The 19,069-nt window shown below is 39.1% G+C and overlaps 1 protein-coding gene across 2 annotated transcripts in view; it reads right to left on the bottom strand.

The window, feature by feature from the left end:
* Positions 1–564: 564 nt before the first annotated feature.
* The window catches only part of YIPF6 (Yip1 domain family member 6), a 30,189-nt gene continuing 11,684 nt past the window's right edge, over positions 565–19,069 (bottom strand). The window contains exons 2-7 of one of the 2 annotated variants that reach the window (XM_065901154.1): positions 10,070–10,198; positions 8,944–9,022; positions 6,148–6,190; positions 3,794–3,919; positions 2,996–3,153; positions 565–1,271 (exon numbers count right to left, since the gene is read on the bottom strand). In XM_065901154.1, coding sequence (XP_065757226.1) covers positions 1,153–1,271; positions 2,996–3,153; positions 3,794–3,919; positions 6,148–6,190; positions 8,944–9,022; positions 10,070–10,198 — 654 coding nt within the window. In that variant the 3' untranslated portion in view covers positions 565–1,152. The remainder of the gene's footprint in view (positions 1,272–2,995; positions 3,154–3,793; positions 3,920–6,147; positions 6,191–8,943; positions 9,023–10,069; positions 10,199–19,069) is intronic. The other variant, XM_065901155.1, reaches the window with a different exon arrangement.

Below are 19,069 nucleotides of genomic sequence, written 5' to 3'. Positions count from 1 at the left end.
TGTAGTGAGGTGGATGGACCTAGAGTCTGTCATACAGAGTGAAGTAAGTCAGAAAGAGAAAAACAAATACTATATGCTAACACATATATATGGAATCCAAGAAAAAAAAAAAAGGTCATGAAGAACCTAGGGGTAAGACGGGAATAAAGACACAGACCTACTAGAGGATGGACTTGAGGACATGGGGAGGGGGAAGGGTAAGCTGTGACAAAGTGAGAGTGGCATGGACATAGATACACTACCAAACGTAAAATAGATAGCTAGTGGGAAGCAGCCGCACAGCACAGGGAGATCAGCTCAGTGGTTTGTGACCACCTAGAGGGGTGGGATAGGGAGGGTGGGAGGGAGGGAGACGCAAGAGGGAAGAGATATGGGAACATATGTATATGTATAACTGATTCACTTTGTCATAAAGCAGAAACTAACACACCATTGTAAAGCAATTATACTCCAATAAAGATGTTAAAAAAAATTAAGAGTGTCACTGAGCTGCTATTAAGCATGGCAGAAAGGTGACTATACAGAAAGACTAAAAAAGCCTATGTTTTAGATGTCCTTTGCTTCTTTTTAAGCAACAAGTGCAGAGTTTTCTCTAATCAAAATCTGAATTTTGCTTAGATGTTTTCTCCTCCCACATCTGTGTACCCCTTTCCCAACCTCTGTCATTGTCTTTTTAAGCTTAAGAGAAGTAAAATAGACTATCCCTTATTATTTATGAAAAGAGAGGCATATTCTAATAGTCATAAGGCAATATGTTTAAGAGCTGCACCTGAACTGGTATTCTCAAAACTGAAAATATAGTTACCAACTCTGTTCAACTTGCAGGATGTATCCATGTGCTTCCCAAGTCATTGGTTGTCACCCAAATGGACCACAGTGACCCCATCATGCCTTAAGGAGGCATTATACTGTGTGTACTATGCACACATATTTTAAAGAAATAACATTAAGAAGGAAAGGACGGCCTTTCAAACATCAGTTCCTTACATAAATGGTGACGGTGCTTTATGGTTCCCTTTTAATCTCCTCATATACCCAGTTACCAAATACCTCCAAAATTAGACAAAAGAGGGCCAAAGGCAAAACTCCACGGTGAATTGCATCTTTGAAATGAGCTTTGAATTCCCTGGTTTTTAATTTCCATTTCCTGATTTACTGAGGAGTGAAGGTGAGAATCATCCAACTGATGACAAAGTAAAACAAGAAAACAGGATAAACAGCAAGGGCTTTGCGGTTTGGAGGCTGGCTATCAGCAAGGAAAGCTGTAGAGGCTAAACAAAGCAAAACAAGACAACAAAAAGGCATATTTAATACAATAAGACTGTCACAACTACTAACATTTACTAAACTTGAAGGGGCCTGACATAGTCTGGGACACAGAATTATATACTATAAGTTCAGTTACATTTGTGATCCTCAGAGAAAAAGGCATTTGGCAGCATAGTTTTCTGGACAGCTGAGGGCTACCTGTTTCAAGTATGAAAGCTTTGAAAGGTTTCAACCATTTAAGATGGAAACCTTTCTAAAAGGGGTTTCTTACCCTTTTCTGAGAAGTTACTGAACTGTGCTAAATAGGCTTACAAAACTCCCATGGCAAATGGCCTCACACTGCTGTGTTTTTTGAGTACTTGTTCTTAATAAGTTATCAGCTCTTTTAGATGCCAATCCTCTTGTCCATCCAGGAAACATATACTCATCTTTTTACTCATCGATAATCACCCTTCAAGGAAACCTTTCCTGAACAACCATCTGGTATCCTGCCACCCCAGGTAGAACTGCCCACTTACCTCTTCTGTGTCCCCACTATACACTGCATAGACTTCCACTGCCCACCTGGAAAACCTTTATGCCTAGATTGTGAACTCGGAGGATAGAGACCATGCCTAGCACAATGCCTGACACACAGTCTGTGCTTAATACATATTTGCTGAATTACAGGAACTTCTCCCTCATCTAAGATTCTACTTGCTGAACCACTGTGGGCCTGGACACTTGATAACTAAGCTATTCAGAACTACATGTACAGTAAATTATCAGACTCTAAGTGAGGGAATGAGGGGCTCTTCCATGGGTAGTTAAAGCACCCAAGCTTAATACAATCCTTGGAATATCAATTCTGGCATTCTCAGACCTTACTTTTGGATTACTTCTTGGCTTTTAACCGTGTTCCAAAGAGATGGTATTGCACATAAAAATATTAGGCAGTCTGTCTATCCCATTAAAAAGAAGCTAGTGAACACTTCCAGTTTAAGGTGGAATTTTAAGAGAATTTTAGGAAAGTACAAACAATGAGCAAATAGCATTCATTGCCAGTGCTACAGGCTCTCACTAATCTTTAGCAGAATTTTCTACTGAAGCAGACAAGTACTATGATACTTAACAACCTATACTGGGAGGTAGTATAGTACATTTCTAAACAGGTATGTGATCTGGTTGGGTTTGAAACTTGATTCCCCTATTCACTAGTTATGTGTCCTAGGGCAAGTTGCTTAACCTCTCTGGGTCTGTTCCTCATCTATAAAAATGGGACCAGTAATAACTGTTTTTATTTATTAGGGTTGTTGTGAGGGTTAAATGAGATAGTATGTATGAAGTACTTATGAAAGTGCCTGGCCTACAGTAAGCAATTGGTAAATGCTGGCTATTATTATGATTAATTTGTCAGGAAAAGGCTCAAGCCATTTCTCAAGTCACCTATGCCTCCTATATGCCAGGACTAAGCTAGGTCTAGTGTAATCTCCTTTTTCAACCCTATCCACTATTTAAGGATTGAAAAGAAAAAAAAGACGTGACTCTCCACATCTCGGAAGTCCAGATAGCCAACTCAGATAAGATGAACATTATCCCTACTGAGAGAAGACGGTTCTATGGATGACACTGGCAAGAATCATATCACTCATATGTAACTTATAAGTTACACTCCTCCTCATCTGATCTTCATCTCTAACTCATGTTTCGGTCTGCTCTGTTACTGTAGAGATAAGTACGTTCTTACCTACTATAGACCAGGCAAACATCACGATCACCACAAAAAGCCGGACCATGAAGTTTATTGGTCCTGGCTCGGCCAAAAGTACCAGCCGGCAAACCAGCATTGCCACCGTCAGGGGAAGTATACAGTAACCCAGCACACAGAGGCTCTGAAAAAAAGATCTAAAAAACAACATACACCCATAAAGATCATAAATATAACTGATCTGTATCATGATACAGTTTATTACACAGATTTCTATGTATCATGGATCATTACCTTCCTTCAGATACATAATACCTATACCCTAATGTTGATTTTATAAGGATAGGCCTCTGTATTAAACATGCGCTTTAGTTTTGCTCTCCCCATACTCTCCTCCTCTCTGCTTAAACTCCTTAAGAGTCAGCCATCTAGTATCTAGATGATCTGCTCTAATTCCTGGAGACCTCCTTCTCCCACTGAACCTCTAAGAATGGTGTTTCTTAATCTTTTGTGGTTTACAGACCTATTTCAGAATTTGTTGAAAACTATGGACCATCTGTTCCCAAAGACAGACATAATCTTCTAACACAAAAAATTCTGCCTATGATTTCAGGGGCTGGAGCGAGAGCACTGAAGCTTATCAAAGGACCCCAGATAATTTAAGGTAATTTAATTCAACTAGGTTATCTCTGTTCAGTGGTTTTAAGAGAACCTTCTTTTTGGCTCTCATTTATTTTGATTTTTCTTTTTGAAAAATATATAACTAGCCAGACTTCCTTAAAAATCTAAGATATGCAACCTGGCAAGGGAAAAGGGATGCATTTTAATAATACTCACATGTTTCCTCCAAGAAGTTTTGAGTTGAGGGTGATGGTAACTGCACCAAACCAGACAATGACAAACACTTCTGCAAACTGGGGCCCTCCATCTTTTTCGCTATCTACAGAGCCTCTCTGAAGCATTCTGTGACAAGGAAATGGCATGAGAATTGCCTAGTCTTTTATTTAGAGCAACAAAGTTACAGCATGGGTTCTCAAACTTTGAATCAGGGAGCTGCCCTAAACCTCACCTGAAGATCTATAATATGTAGGCTGTACAAAAGGAAAATGCCTGAAGTATATCCCTTATTTCAAATTCCAAATGCCTCAGGACTAGAAGAGGTGCTCCATTTGACCTCATGGGAATGCTTAAATGGATTACCAAAGACCTTTTTTGGTTAAGCAGAGGGTATAAACTGAAGGGCTAAATATGGCTCACAGACATGAGGTTGTTGGTCCATACAATACTTAAAATGGTCTTAAATTCAAGTTGATGTTATTTTAAAATTGGGAGGTATTTCTGGATTTTCTTGAAAAATCATAAGAGTTTCCAATACTGGACCTGCATTCCTACATGGCAACAATCAGGTGCAGTTGACACAGCAGCAGATTCCTTCAAAAGGGCTTCTGGTAACCAATTCGCAATGCATGCATGTACACATTTGAATTTGTAATCCTTGGGTTAAGGTTCTAGTTCTGGCATTTAAAAATGGAAGCAGTCTATAAACCTATTTAGTTGTTGATTTTTTAAAATCAAAACATACAGATTATCACGAAAAGGCTTTACTTTGAAACTGAGTAACTGAACAGTCACTTATATCCTCTCTAAAAATTTTACAGATGTAAACTGCTTTGAATTTTGGACTCAGAACACTTGTACTCTGTGTCATTTTTTTCCAGTAACAGAATAAGTAACATCAAACTCACAACCTCTTATTACAAAGTATAGAGAAGTCACACAGTAAGTCTTGTCCTGCTATGCTATGTGCCAGTACAGGCTTTTGTATTCTATGGTTCTGCATACTCTATTCCAAGTCCTGACAATCCAGTGCAAAGAATGCTGGCCCTCATCACTTGTTGTCTGGAACTCCTATTGCTTCAGCATGGTATGATAGAAAGAACATTAACTGGCCCGGAAGGCAGGAGACTCAGATATTGATCCTAATTCTGTCACTAGATATGGAAACTGGAGCAGATCACTTGATGTTCTGGGACTCCAATTTTCTTCTCTGCAAATAAGTGGTATTAAACTCCATAATCTCTAAGGTTAATCTTTCAAAACTAAGAAAGTATATGCTCAGAGCTTCTAATATAAACCCTTTCATCAAGGCACTGGATTGTTTCCCTTGATATGGTTATTAAAGGCATAAGATAGAGCACTCCACGTTTTTACCTAAATTACCGTGTGCTTGACTTACATTTAAAAATGGGTAAAGAATACAGTAAGAAACTTGAATTTAAAATTATAAAAGGTTCGGCCTGGAAAGGACCCTCAACCATCTCCTTTTATAGATATGGAAAAGGAGACCCAGAGAGGTTACGTGGGAAGAGATGTGTAATAATTGCAGAGGTAGAGAATGGGCAGTCAAGGAAACCTGAGGTTGAATTCCAGGTCTACCACTGAATATTTGACCTTGGTTCGGTCCTCAATCTCTTTGAACCTGAGCTTGTTTGTCAAGAGAGGAAAAATATTCACTTCTTGTTATGAGGATAAGAGAAGGTATTTAAAAGTTTTCTGTAAGCTAAGAAAAATCATTATACAAATTTTGGTTATTAGTGGCCAAAAGTCACTCTGCTGATAGCAAAGTTAGGATGAGAACTCAGAACTGAATCCTCCTAGTGCAGTATTTTTTCCACTCTACCAGTGGTTATATTCCCCTCTCCAGCGGAACTTTGCTTTCCTTCTTCTGTCCTTTCCCTTTACATACAATGCATATGGAAAACATAACACTTTGAAACATGATCTTGCTTTGAACTCTACCACTTCTACTCTAATTTATTCTCACTTATACTTTTAGTAAATTTTAAAAGAATTATGTTTGCAAATAAACAGTGCTTAAACCTACAGATACTTAATTCACTTAGCTTAATGAGGTACATGAGTGTGAATAAATGTTGAACAGAAATGGCTAAAACAGGATAAGAAGTCATTGGTAAATGAAGGTGGGCATAATTTTCACATCTTTAAATTCCATCACTCTTTGAATTGATCTAGAAAACTACTTGACTTTTTAGATTTAAATACATAAGGAGTACAATATGTCATAGAAGTCCTAAATGAAATATTCAGTCAAAATCCCCTTCAATTTTGAAACTCCATGAAAAAAATCTCATCTATCTCAAATGACAAAGAAAGGAAATATAAGTACTTACAATGCAAGCGTCACACAAAGGATCAAAGGGCCCCATAAATCCCCTACAAGAAAAGACAGAAGACTGTTAAGACACAACCATGTAGTGTTTTCTGTCTTTATTCCAATATGTACCTCTCCCACTCTTGGAATTCAGACATCAAGGCTCTCCCTGTCTGCCCAAGCCTTCCGACCTCTGCTATCCCTCTGCTGACCCTCCCTGCTCCCTAATTCTGAATGCCCTTCTTCATATATCCTTTACATTTTGTTCACTTCACATCCCACAAATCACCCCTCTCCCCACCTACTAAGCCACATTCCAGCACACTACAGTTAAAGACCAACGAGCAAGGAGTCAAAAGACATAAGTGCCCTACCCTGCACCATCAAAAAGAAGACTAAAGCCAAGTCACTTTACCTAACTGAGACTACATTAGACAAGGCAAGTATAATCAGGTTCACCTCACAAATATGAAAAACAAAGCTGGGAAGAAGAGACGTGCCCAAGTTTCCGTAAACAGTTAAGTGTGGGGGTGGGACCAGAACCTAGAACCAAAACCAGAATCTTCTGATTCCTACTACAAAGTCCTTTCCACTCTGCAATACTGTTTCCCTTTCATAATTACTACATTGAACTAGCACAGAATTGCTGTTCTTATAGGTGAAAAACAGCCCAACACTGGTAATTTCATAGGGTTAAATGTTAACAAACAACATGAAAACTTTTTGAAAACTATAAAGGCTCTGTCAACATTAGGTCTAATCACTGTGGTTCTCAATCAATAGCTGTTGGGTGATTAATAAACCAACAGTTCAGTAACATACAGCTTAAAGCACAACTATCTTCCTCAAGTAATATGAAAAAATGTACATATACCACTTCTAACTTTAACCTCACTTGTACATAACTTTATGTGAAAGAAGTGTGCATATGTACATACTTACGTCTTTTTTTTAAATAAGTAATTTTGACACCGCTGTGGAAAGTTTGTTAAAGATGTAAAAAAAGAAAAACCATAATCCTAACACTCTAATAAACTATTGTTAATTAAATAAGCAATAAATTGTTAAAATTTATCAACTGAAAAGCTGAATTCAAGTACAACTGACATTAATACGCTGTTTTTTTAATGCAGTGAAGACTTTTTAATTTGTAAAAGATTCATAACAGTATTTTAAAACTATTCTTATTCTTGTGAAATACATAAAACACAAAATTTACCATTTTAGTCACTTTTAACTGTACAGGCACGGAGTATATTCACTGTTGTGCAAGCACCACACCATCCATCTCCAGAACTTTTTCATCTCCCAAACTGAAACTCCAACCCATTAAACAATAACGCCTCAATACCCCCTCAGTCCCTGACAACCATCATTTAACTTTCTTTCTCTATAAATCTGACTACTCTAGGTACCTAACATAAGTGGAATCATATATGTCCTTTTGTGTATGGCTTATTTTACTTAGCATAATGTCTTCAAGGTTCATCCAAGTTGTAGCATGTATCAGGAATTTTACTCCTTTTTAAGGATGAATAATAACCCATTCATATATGGCATACACCATGGTGTATATAACACACTTTGTTTACCCATCCATCCACTGATAGATGTAAGAGTTGTTTTCACCTGCTGCTATGAACACAGGTGTGCAAATAACTGTTTGAGTCCGTGCTTTCAATTCTTTTGGGTATATACCCAGAAGGAGACGTGCTGAATCATGTGGTAGTTCTATACTATAAATTTTATATACTATAAAATTATGTGGTAATTTTTTGAGGAACCACCATGTTGTTTTACACAGTGGCTGTACCATTTTACATTCCCACCAGCAATGCACAAGGGTTCCAATTTCTCCACATCCTCACCAACACTTGTTATTTTCTGTTTCTTTGACAATAACCATCCTAATGGATCTAAATTGGTATCTAATTGGATAAGACAGCTTTTCTGAGGAAGAAACTTCAACCTCAGAAAAATTAACTGTCTTATCCAAGATCACACACTATTCAAACACTGATTTGCCCATGCTCTTTCCACTACATACAAGCTGTAGCAAATCATGTGTCAGCTTCAACCCACAATGTACTATGTTGAAAAAGATTCTGACGCTGCATCCAATTGCCACACAGTGATGGCACATTTGCCACATATTTGACATCCTTATATTACAGCTGAAATGCTGCTAAAATAGAAGGTACACTCATGTACAACATCATTGTTACTACTCTCAAACAACAGATTCAATTTTTTTCTGACAAAGGGTACTAAGAAAAACCAAGAATGCTTGAAAAGAAAAGGTCTAACAATTTTAAGAATAAATTCTAAATAACAGCAAAATTTTCTGCAAACACTGTTTTGGAACTCCTAAAGAAAGCAGTCAACAGACTAAATGATCATTCTGAAAATAGAAATGTCAATAAAGTACTATTAATTTGTTAAACCTTTAATGGGTATTAGCTATTATTCTAATTTAACATTTACACATTTTGTCTTTCCCTTGGAAATCATTAGCTCTTTGGTTGAACAAAGTCCCTATGTCTTTGCCACTTCCAGAAATATTCTTTGCAGTGTCTATTATAGCAGGTGAAAATATACAGTCTATATTTATTGATGAGGACAATATATTTAGCAAAATCTTCCAATCTCTGAAATTCCATCCTAAATTTTTAACTTTTTTCAAAAACTTCATTTATGTATTTTTTCATCCTGCAAAATGACATCAGTTTTATTACCGCAGAGCCTTTGCCTTATAAAATACTTATGATAAGGTATGATGAGAAAGAGCAAAGCCTCAAAATCCTTATATACTTACAATCTCTCAAAAGAGTATTGCTTTTCCTTGGGTACAAAACATGCATGAATTTTTTCCCAACAGCTTTTAGATCACGCATCTGAAAGATATAAACAACTTGTACTGTGATGACCAAGGTTGCCAAGCAGCCCCCTCACTTAATTTGCTAAAATTTCTTTTATTTCAATCTCCTGGGAGCCCTTCATTGAATTTTAGAGCTATAACTCCAGTTTAATTCCTTCACTATACAAACAAACCAGAGAGGTCGGGTTTTTCTATTAACTCCTTTTTCTATTAACTTTTCCTATTAACTCCTTAAGCCAACATCTAACTCTTTACCACATTCATCAGTTCTGTTTTGAGTTTTTAAACTCCACAGAGGAGAAACAAAGCCCTCCTAATATGTTACTTAAAGAAACGAAAATAACAGCACTAGTAAGATCTGCTCTGCAAAACACAGCACCTAACTTTCAGTTCATACATGATGAGGTCACAAGGGGCAATCAGCCTGCTCCCAAGCTAACACATTCTTCACAATATGTAAAGTCAATTAATTTTCAACATTCCCATACATTCTGGCAAATGAATCCTAGAAGCCAGATTTTAAAAAATCAAGACATTTAAAGAAGGGTGCAGTCATATAAACATAACCTCTCAAATTATAGTTGAGGTAGTTCTGTCCTAATTTAGAAATTTCTTCATGTCATTAATAGTTCTTTGTAAACATGACTTTTAATGGTTGTTTACCATTCTACCACATAGATGTAACGTAATTTACTTAACCGATTACTCTTCTTTGCAACTTTCCCCCATTATAAATATTGCTGTAACAAACATCTTTGTATAAACATTTTTCTGTATTTTTTAAAATACTTTTGTATTAAAAAATTTTTTTCCTTATACTATACCTAGAGAAGCGGGAATTATCACCTCAAAAAGATTGGACATTTTAAGTTCCTTAATATCCATTACAGCCAAACTGCTTTCCAAAAAGGCTGTACCAAATTATTCTCTAGGGGAGAACCTTAAATTTCAATAAATAAAATACACTGAAAACCAGTGAACCAAAACAAAAATATTACAAAGTGCTATTAGCTATTTAGCCCCATGACACTGAACAGAAGTTCTCTCAACTTGTCTAACTTACAATGGTATTCTGAACAGATTCATTCAGTGTGGAGCTGTCAAATTCCCGAATGCGAGATCTCATGGGAATGGTGATTTCTCCTTCCACAGGGATGTCTTGTGAGATAGATATATCTGAAAGGCCTGCAAACTGAGAAGAATTAGGGACAAAAATTTAAAGCCTGTAATAAACTGTAGGATTCCCCCAAAGACATCATCATTTCCCAGAGAGCAGGACCATGTCTTTTTGTAGGGTTTTATACAGTTTTTAAAATAAGGTGTTAGCTCACCAGACATCGAAAAATACAGTTAGCTAAAATTCTCAAATGCTTATTTCTTTTAACTTAAAGAAGGAGATGGCAAACAATGGAAAAAATTATAAAGTAAATGGCATAGACTTTCTTGCCCTCAAATATCTGGTTTCTTTCAAGCATGAAATCTTTTTTTAATATCTTTATCAGAGTATAATTGCTTTACAATGTTGTGTTAGTTTCTGCTGTACAACGAAGTGAATCAGCTATATGTATACATATATCCTCATATCCCCTCCCTCTTAAGCCTCTCTCCCACCCTCCTATCCCACCCCTCTAGGTCATCACAAAGCATCAAGCTGATCTCCCTGTGCTATACAGCAGCTTCCCACTAGCTATCTATTTTACATTTGGTAGTGTATATACATCGATGCTACTCTTTCACTTCGTCCCAGCTTCCCCATCCCCCACACCCATGTCCTCAAGTCCGTTCTCTATGTCTGCGTCTTTATTCCCACCCTGCCACTAGGTTCATCAGTACCGTTTTATTAGATTCCATATATGTGTTAGCATACGGTATTTGCTTTTCTCTTTCTTACTTCACTCTGTATGACAGGCTCTAGGTCCATCCACCTCATTACAAATAACTCAATTTCACTCCTTTTTATGGCTGAGTAACATTCCATTGTATATATGTGCCACATCTTCTTTATCCATTCATCTGTCGATGGACATTTAGGTTCCTTCCATGTCCTGGCTATTGTAAATAGTGCTGCAATGAACATTGGGGTGCATGTCTCTTTTTGAATTATGGTTTTCTCAAGGTATATGCCCAGTAGTGGGATTGCTGGGTCATATGGTAGTTCTATTTGTAGTTTTTTAAGGAACCTCTATACTGTTTTCCACAGTGGCTGTATCAATTTTCATTCCCACCAACAGTGCAGGAGGGTTCCCTTTTCTGCACACCCTCTCCAGCATTTACTGTTTCTAGATTTGTTGATGATGGCAATTCTGACCAGTATGAGATGATACCTCATTGTGGTTTTCATTTGCATTTCTCTAATTATTAGTGATGTTGAGCATCTTTTCATGTGTTTGTTGGCAATCTATATGTCTTCTTTGAAAAAATGTCTATTTAGGCCTTCTGCCCATTTTTGGATTGGGTTATTTGTTTTTTTTTGATATTGAGCTGCATGAGCTGTCAAGCATGAAATCTTAACAGGACAGAAGCTAGTAAGATTGCAGAACTTTTAGTGACATTTCAGTGATCACATCTTAGCACAGCCACAATTCTGTTGCACTTCTGCTCCTTACTGGGCTCCAGTGGCCTCTGCTGGCTAAAAAGGAGCATTATGTGAAATCTAAAGGGAAACTGGGAAGAACATGGAAATAGCAAAACACATCATTATTTATACTCTTTTTACCAGATTACTGGCAACCACAGATCAAATAACATTTCCAAAGTGAACTGCAAGATTGCAAACTTTTAAACTCTTACGTTCATATGCCAAATTTGATTACTGTGACTGAAACTCTAGAATCTTCAAGTTCCTAAGAAAACATAAGCAATCCCTTCTCATATGGTTTTTGGCCCAATGTTTAGTGGGCAATAGTTACAGGTAAATGAAATACAAGACAGTATACTAAAATTTTAGGAAGAATAAGGTTGTTCAAAGAACTTATGAAAAGCAGCTTCTCAATCACACTCTTAATAAGGAAATGCAAATTAAAGCTACTTGAAAATTCTTCACCTGTTAGACCGGCAAAAATCCAAGTTTGACCACACATTCTGCAAGTGAAGCTGAGAGGTAAAAGCACTCACACACTGCTGCTGGGGAGGTAAAATGGTACTAGGCCCTATTGAAGATTAATCTGGCAATATCTAGTAAATTTATATATGGATTGCTCACCACTTTTAGGAGTCTAAAGTGGTAAAAATACAAAAAGTCATATATATATATACACACAAACAAGGCTCTTCATTACAACACTATCTGTAAAAGCGAAAAACCTGAGAATAGCCCAAATGCCCATCAACAGAGAACCAGTTGAATAAAGCATGGTATGTCCACATAATGGAGTGCTATGCAGCTGTAAGAAGGAATGGGTATATCTCTAAAGAACTATTATGGAGTGTTAAATTAAAAAATAATGTGGAGGAAAGTCTGTATACATGCTACCATTTATCTGAGAAAAGAGGGGGTACAAATATATATATACATATCTGAATATCTTTTAAATATAAGAAATAAGTCATGTAATGTGACCTGTCACATGTAATGTAAGAAATGTCATAGATTTTTTTTTAAAGAGGCTTCCTAATTAGGAAAGGAGGGAATAAGGTGGAGGAAACAAGTAGAGAAGTTAGTCTTCTTGGAACACACATTGTTCTGTATATATAACTTGAAATCATACAAATAACTTCACAGAATTATGAGACAAAATTAAAATTTAAAAGCAGTCCCCAAAACTGAAAGAAAAATGAAACAAATGAATCTACTGAATTAAATACACAACCACACAGAGAGCAACTATTTCAAGTGACTTTACAACACTGTAATTTGACTTCCAATTAGGATGCAGAAAACTGGAATGAGCATCCCATCCACTAGAACAATGAGAAAAAGCTAGACTAACTACAAAATCATAACTTTCCTTGAACCCATCAGAGAGCTGAGGTTGTAGGGCAACCAAGTAGCATGAATGAAATCTAAGGAAAGACAGGCACTTACTTCCAAGAAGAGATGGGACATGAGCACTGGCTCACCTGTAGCAAAGCACAAGAAGACAACAACACTGGGCATCACACAGATGACTAAGAGTTCAGCTAAAATTTAAAATGAATTGCTAAAGACCAAGTGTTGACTGGTGTGAGAGTACAGTGTCCCTGGAAGCATTAGACACAGGAGGCATTCACACCCACTTGCAGGCTCTTCTCCACAGACTTCCATTGGTCCAGGTGTAAGGGGAGTAGCTGCCTCTTCTGAGAAATGCACAGAGACTGGCTCAGACCCTTCTCCCCTACAGAAAAAGAGACTTAAAGCTGCTGGGGGAAGATCAGCAAACTCTGTTGTCTCCAGAGCACAGGTGAAAACCCACTGTGGCTGGGGAAAGGGAAAAGACAAACCTCACTACTCCTGGAGGAGGGGTGGGAAATCATCCTGAGGCCAGACTATTAGAGTCTCCCTTCAGCTGGGGGAGAGACAGGATCACTGAGAAAGTCTCACCCAGGAAGACTCAGGGACACATGACCTACCTAAGGCAGAGGCTGGACCAAAACAACAAAGAATCTCCACCTCCCAGGTACCCACCACAAGGCTAGCAAGTATGCAATAACAAGCAATAGCAGTCTAGTGCTAAGGGAGGGGCTAGAGCTTGGAGAGAAACCGACTATCTTATGCAGGGGCAAAGGGAATGCAGAAAACTAAGCATGGAGGAGGAACATTAAGAAAAACACTGGGAAAACCTAGTGCCCACCCTAAGCACAAGGTAATAGGGGAGGAATTTGAAGCTGATGATGCATTGAAGGTTCCCATATCAAGTACAAAACCCAAATACAGTTCAACTCCTTACTATATTGGCTTAACCCCCATAGTAACAACTTAGCAGAAAAGATGTGCCATTTCCAGGCAGTCTCTACTGTTATACACGATGGCCAGTGATCAATAAAAAAATTACCCCTTCCCCATAAACACACACACACACACACACACACACACACACACACACACACAGGGAAACAACCTTCTGTTACAAGACAAAGCAATTAAACCAGACTCTGAGGTGACCCAGATGTTAGAATTTCAGAAGAAAAATTTACCATGAATACAATTAATATGTTTAAAAGGCTCTAGTAGAAAAGATACATGCATGAATGATGATGAATTTCTGCCAAGAGATGGAAACTGTAAGAGTCAAAGGTAACGCTAGAAGTAAGTGAATATAGATAGTAACAGATGAAGAATGCCTTTGACAGCCTTATCAGCAGACTCAACAGAGCCAAATAAAGAAATCGGTGATAGGTCAGTGAAAATTATCTAAACAAAAACAAAACAAGAAGAGTTAGAAAATTTAAAAATTACACACATCAAATCATTGTATTGGGGCTTCCCTGGTGGCACAGTGGTTTAGAGTCCGCCTGCCGATGCAGGGGACACAGGTTCGTGCACCAGTCCAGGAAGATCCCACATGCCGTGGAGCGGCTAGGCCCGTGAGCCATGGCCGCTGAGCCTGCGCGTCCAGAGCCTGTGCTCCGCAGCGGGAGAGGCCACAACAGTGAGAGGCCCGTGTACCGCAAAAGAAAAAAAAAAATCATTGTACACCTTAAACTTATACAATGTTATATGCCAATAATACCTCAATAAAACTAGAGAAAAACAAAAAAGAACACCCCAAAACAGAACAGAGCATGCAAGAACTGTGGGTCGATATTAAACAGTCTAATTTGTATATTATTGAAATCCCACAAGAGGAGAAAGATAATGGATCTGAAAAAAATATTTGAAAATATAACAACTGAATTGTTTTCCAAAAATAACGAAGACATCAAATGACAGATCCAAGCCCAGAAAACCCCAATCAAGATAAATACCTCGGGCTTCCCTGGTGGCACAGTGGTTGAGAATCTGCCTGCCAACGCAGGGGACACGGGTTCGAGCCCTGGTCTGGGAAGATTCCACATGCCGCGGAGCAACTAGGCCCGTGAGCCACAACTACTGAGTCTGCGCATCTGGAGCCTGTGCCCCACAACAAGAGAGGCCGCGACAGTGAGAGGCCCGTGCACTGCGATGAAGAGTGGCCCCCACTCACCACAACTAGAGAAAGCCCTCGCACAGAAACGAAGACCCAACACAGCCAAATAAATAAATAAAATTTTAAAAAATAAATAAAAATTATATTTAAAAAGATAAATACCTAAAGACAAAAGCAAAAATCCACAAACCTAGACACATTCACACTACTGAAAACCAAAGATAAAGAGGAAAACCTTAAAGTCTGCCAGAGAAAAAAGACATTGCAATCAGAGGAAACAGGTAACAGACATCTCACCCAAAACTACACAAGGCAGAAGAAAATGGACACACCTTTAGAGTACTGAACAAATAAAACTGTCAACCCAGAATTCTAAACCCAGCAAAAATAGCTATTAAAAATGAAGGCAAAGCAATGACATTTTTCAGATGAGCAAAAGCTGAAACATGCACTATAAGAAATATTAAAGTATGATCTTCAGAAAGGAATATGATATCAGAAGGAGATTTGGATTTACACAAGGAAATGAAGATAACCAGAAGTGGTTTAAATGAAGGTAAATATAAAAAATATTTTATTTTTAATTATTCTAAAAGATGACTGCCTAAAGCAGAGGTCACCAAACTTCTTCTGTGAAGGACCCAAATAGTAAATATTTTAGGTTTTGAGAGCCAAATGGTTTCTGTTGCAGTTGCTCAACTCTGCCACTGTAGCATGAAAGCAATCAAAGACAATATATAAAAAATTATGTTTGGGGGGCTTCCCTGGTGGCGCAGTGGTTGGGGGTCCGCCTGCCGATGCGGGGGGCACAGGTTCGAGCCCTGGTCTGGAAGGATCCCACGTGCCGCGGAGTGGCTGGGCCCGTGAGCCATGGCCACTGGGCCTGTGCGTCTGGAGCCTACGCTCCGCGGCGGGAGGGGCCGCGGCAGTGGGAGGCCCCTGTACTGCAAAAAAAAGTTATGTTTGGCTGTGTTCCAATGAAACCTTATTTACAAAAATAGGTAGTGGGCCAGACTTTAAATTATAAAAATATAACATTTAGGAGATAACTGGAAATTTGAACACCGACAAGATATTTGATATTAGGGAATTATTGATTTTTTAGATGTACCAATGATATCGTGGTTATGTTCTTTAAAAACAATCCTTATCTTTTAGAGATACATATCAAATATTTACTAATGTAATGATGCTGGGGATTTGCTTCAAAATAGTATAGAGAAAAGCAGGTAGGGCTATAGAAGAAAGAAGATTGGCCATAAACTGGTAATTATTATTGAAGGTTAGGTACCTGAGGGTCCACATTACCATTCTACTTTTGTGTGTTTGAAATTTTTCTTAATAAAAAGTTAAAAAATAAACAAAAAATTCCTAATTTTAGGGACCATCTAAGTTCTTTTTCCTTTTTGCCTCCCCTCCCCAGGCCAAAATGAATCTAAATATAATCAAGCCTCTGGATCTTAAAGTTTACAGGAAATATGTGGACAGAGGCACATACTAAAAATACCACAAGGATACAATCAGCCAAATACAGAAAGTGGAGAATTCTACAAGAGAAATGACTGAATTTAAACAAATAAATTACATTAAAAAGAGGAGAACGCATATATTAAAAGAGACTTATTGGGACTTTCCTGGTGGCTCAGTGGTTAAGAATCCACCTGCCAACACAAGGGAGACGGGTTTGAGCCCTGGTCTGGGAAGATCCCACATGCCGCAGAGCAACTAAGCCCATGCACCACAACTACTGAGCCTGCACAAGCCACACCTACTGAGCCTGCTGCCACAACTACTGAAGCCCATGCGCCTACAGCCCATGCTCCACAACAAAAGAAGCCACCGCAATGAGAAGCCTGTGTACTGCAACAAAGAGTAGCCCCTGCTCGCCGCAACTAAAGCCTGCATGCAGCAACAAAAACCCAACACAGCCAAAAATAAAATAAATTTAAAAAAAAACAAACAAACAAAGGAAAAGAAATGTTCCTTTAGAGAAAAGAGAGACTTACTAACCAAATGCAATTTGTTGACCTTGTTTGAATCCTGATTTGGACAAATTGTAAAAACACATTTTTTCTTTTTTAGAAAATTGGGAGGTGAATAGATTAGATGATATTAAGGAGTGATTATTATTATATTATGTGTGATAACAAAACAAAAGTCCTTACCTATTAGGGAAACATACTGAAGTATTATGGGTAAAGTGATATGTCTCAGATTTGCTTTAAAACACTCACAAAAGATTATGAAAGACAAGGAAAGACTGAAGAACGATTACAAACTGGAGGAAACTAAGGAAAAATAACAGCTAAATGCAATGTGAGATCCTGGATGAGATCCTGGATAAGATCCTGGAACAAAAAAGGACATTCGTGGAAATCCTGATAAAATTCAAATAAGATCTGTAGTTTAATAGTGTTGTACCAACGTTAACTTCCTGGTTCTGATCACTGTACTATGGTTATATACAATGTTAACACTAGAGGAAGCTGGGTGAGGGGTATACAGGAACTCTCTGTACCATTTTTGCAACTTTTCTGTATGTCTAAAATCAGTTCAAAATAAAAAGGTTAAAATAATACTCCAGAAAAAAATATGGTAGGGAAATAAATGAAATAAGAATAGCAGAATGTTGATAGGTATATGGGATTCATTATACTACTCTTTATTTACATATGTGAAAGCTTCCATAGTAAAATGGTAAAATATATCACTTCCTTGTTTCGGCCATTCCCTCAAACTACTCTCCTTCCTCTCATCTTCTCTGATCAAACTGCTCTTCACTCTCCCACTCTCTTAGTCCTTTGTAGTCTACACTAGTCTTCCCACAACTTTACTGATAGTGCTAATAGTGACCTCATAATCAAGAAATAAAAGAATCTGGGGACTTCCTGGCAGTCCAGTGGTTAAGACTCTGTGCTTCCAATGCAGGGGGTGCAGGTTCGATCCCTGGTGGGTGAACTAAGATCCCACATGCCCCGGGGCATGGCCAAAAAAATAAAAAATAAATAAATGAAAGAAAACCTGCAAGCAAAAAAAAGAAAAACAAAAGAAATACAGGGCTTCCGGGAAGAGGCGGAAGAGTAAGACGCAGAGATCACCTTTCTCGCCACAGATACACCAGAAATACATCTACACGTGGAACAACTCCTACACAACACCTACTGAATGCTGGCACTCAGACCTCCCAAAAGGCAAGAAACTCCCCACGTACCTGGGTAGGGCAAAAGAAAAAAAGAAAAAACAGAGACAAAAGAATAGGGACAGCACCTGCACCAGTGGGAGGGAGCTGTGAAGGAGGAAAGGTTTCCACACACTAGGAAACCCCTTCGCGGGCAGAGACTGCGGGTGGCGGAGGGGGAAGCTTCAGAGCCGCGGAGGAGAGCACAGCAACAGGGGTGCGGAGGGCAAAGCGGAGAGATTCCCGCACAATGGATCGGTGCCAACCGGCACTCACCAGCCGGAGAGGCTTGTCTGCTACCCGCCTGAACGGGCGGGGCCTGGAGCTGAGGCTCGGGCTTCAGTCGGAGCGCTGGGAGAGGACTGGCATTGGCGGCATGAACACAGCCTGCAGGGGGTTGGTGCAGCACAGCTAGCCAGGAGGGAGTCCGGGGAAAAGTCTGGACCTGCCAAAGAGGCAAGAGACTTTTTCTTCCCTCTTTGTTTCCTGGTGCGTGAGGAGAGGGGATTAAGAGCGCTGCTTAAAGGAGCTCCAGAGACGCACTCGAGCTGGGGCTAAAAGCGCGGACTCCAGAGACGGGCATGAGACGCTAAGGCTGCTGCTGCCGCCACCAAGAAGCCTGTGTGCGAGAACAGGCTACTATCCACACCTCCCGTCTGGGAAGCCTGTGCAGCCTGCCACTGCCAGGTTCCTGGGATCCAGGGACAACTCCCCTGGGAGAACGCACGGCGCGTCTCAGGCTGGTGCGACATCATGCCGGCCTCTGCCGCCGCAGGCCCGCCCCGCACTCCGTGTCCCTCCCTCCTCCCCGGCCTGAGTGAGCCAGAGCCCCCGAAACAGC

Source organism: Phocoena phocoena, chromosome X, assembly GCF_963924675.1.
Source record: "Phocoena phocoena chromosome X, mPhoPho1.1, whole genome shotgun sequence".
Classification (NCBI taxonomy): Eukaryota; Metazoa; Chordata; class Mammalia; order Artiodactyla; family Phocoenidae; genus Phocoena; species Phocoena phocoena.
This window is presented reverse-complemented; position numbering and strand designations above follow the sequence as displayed.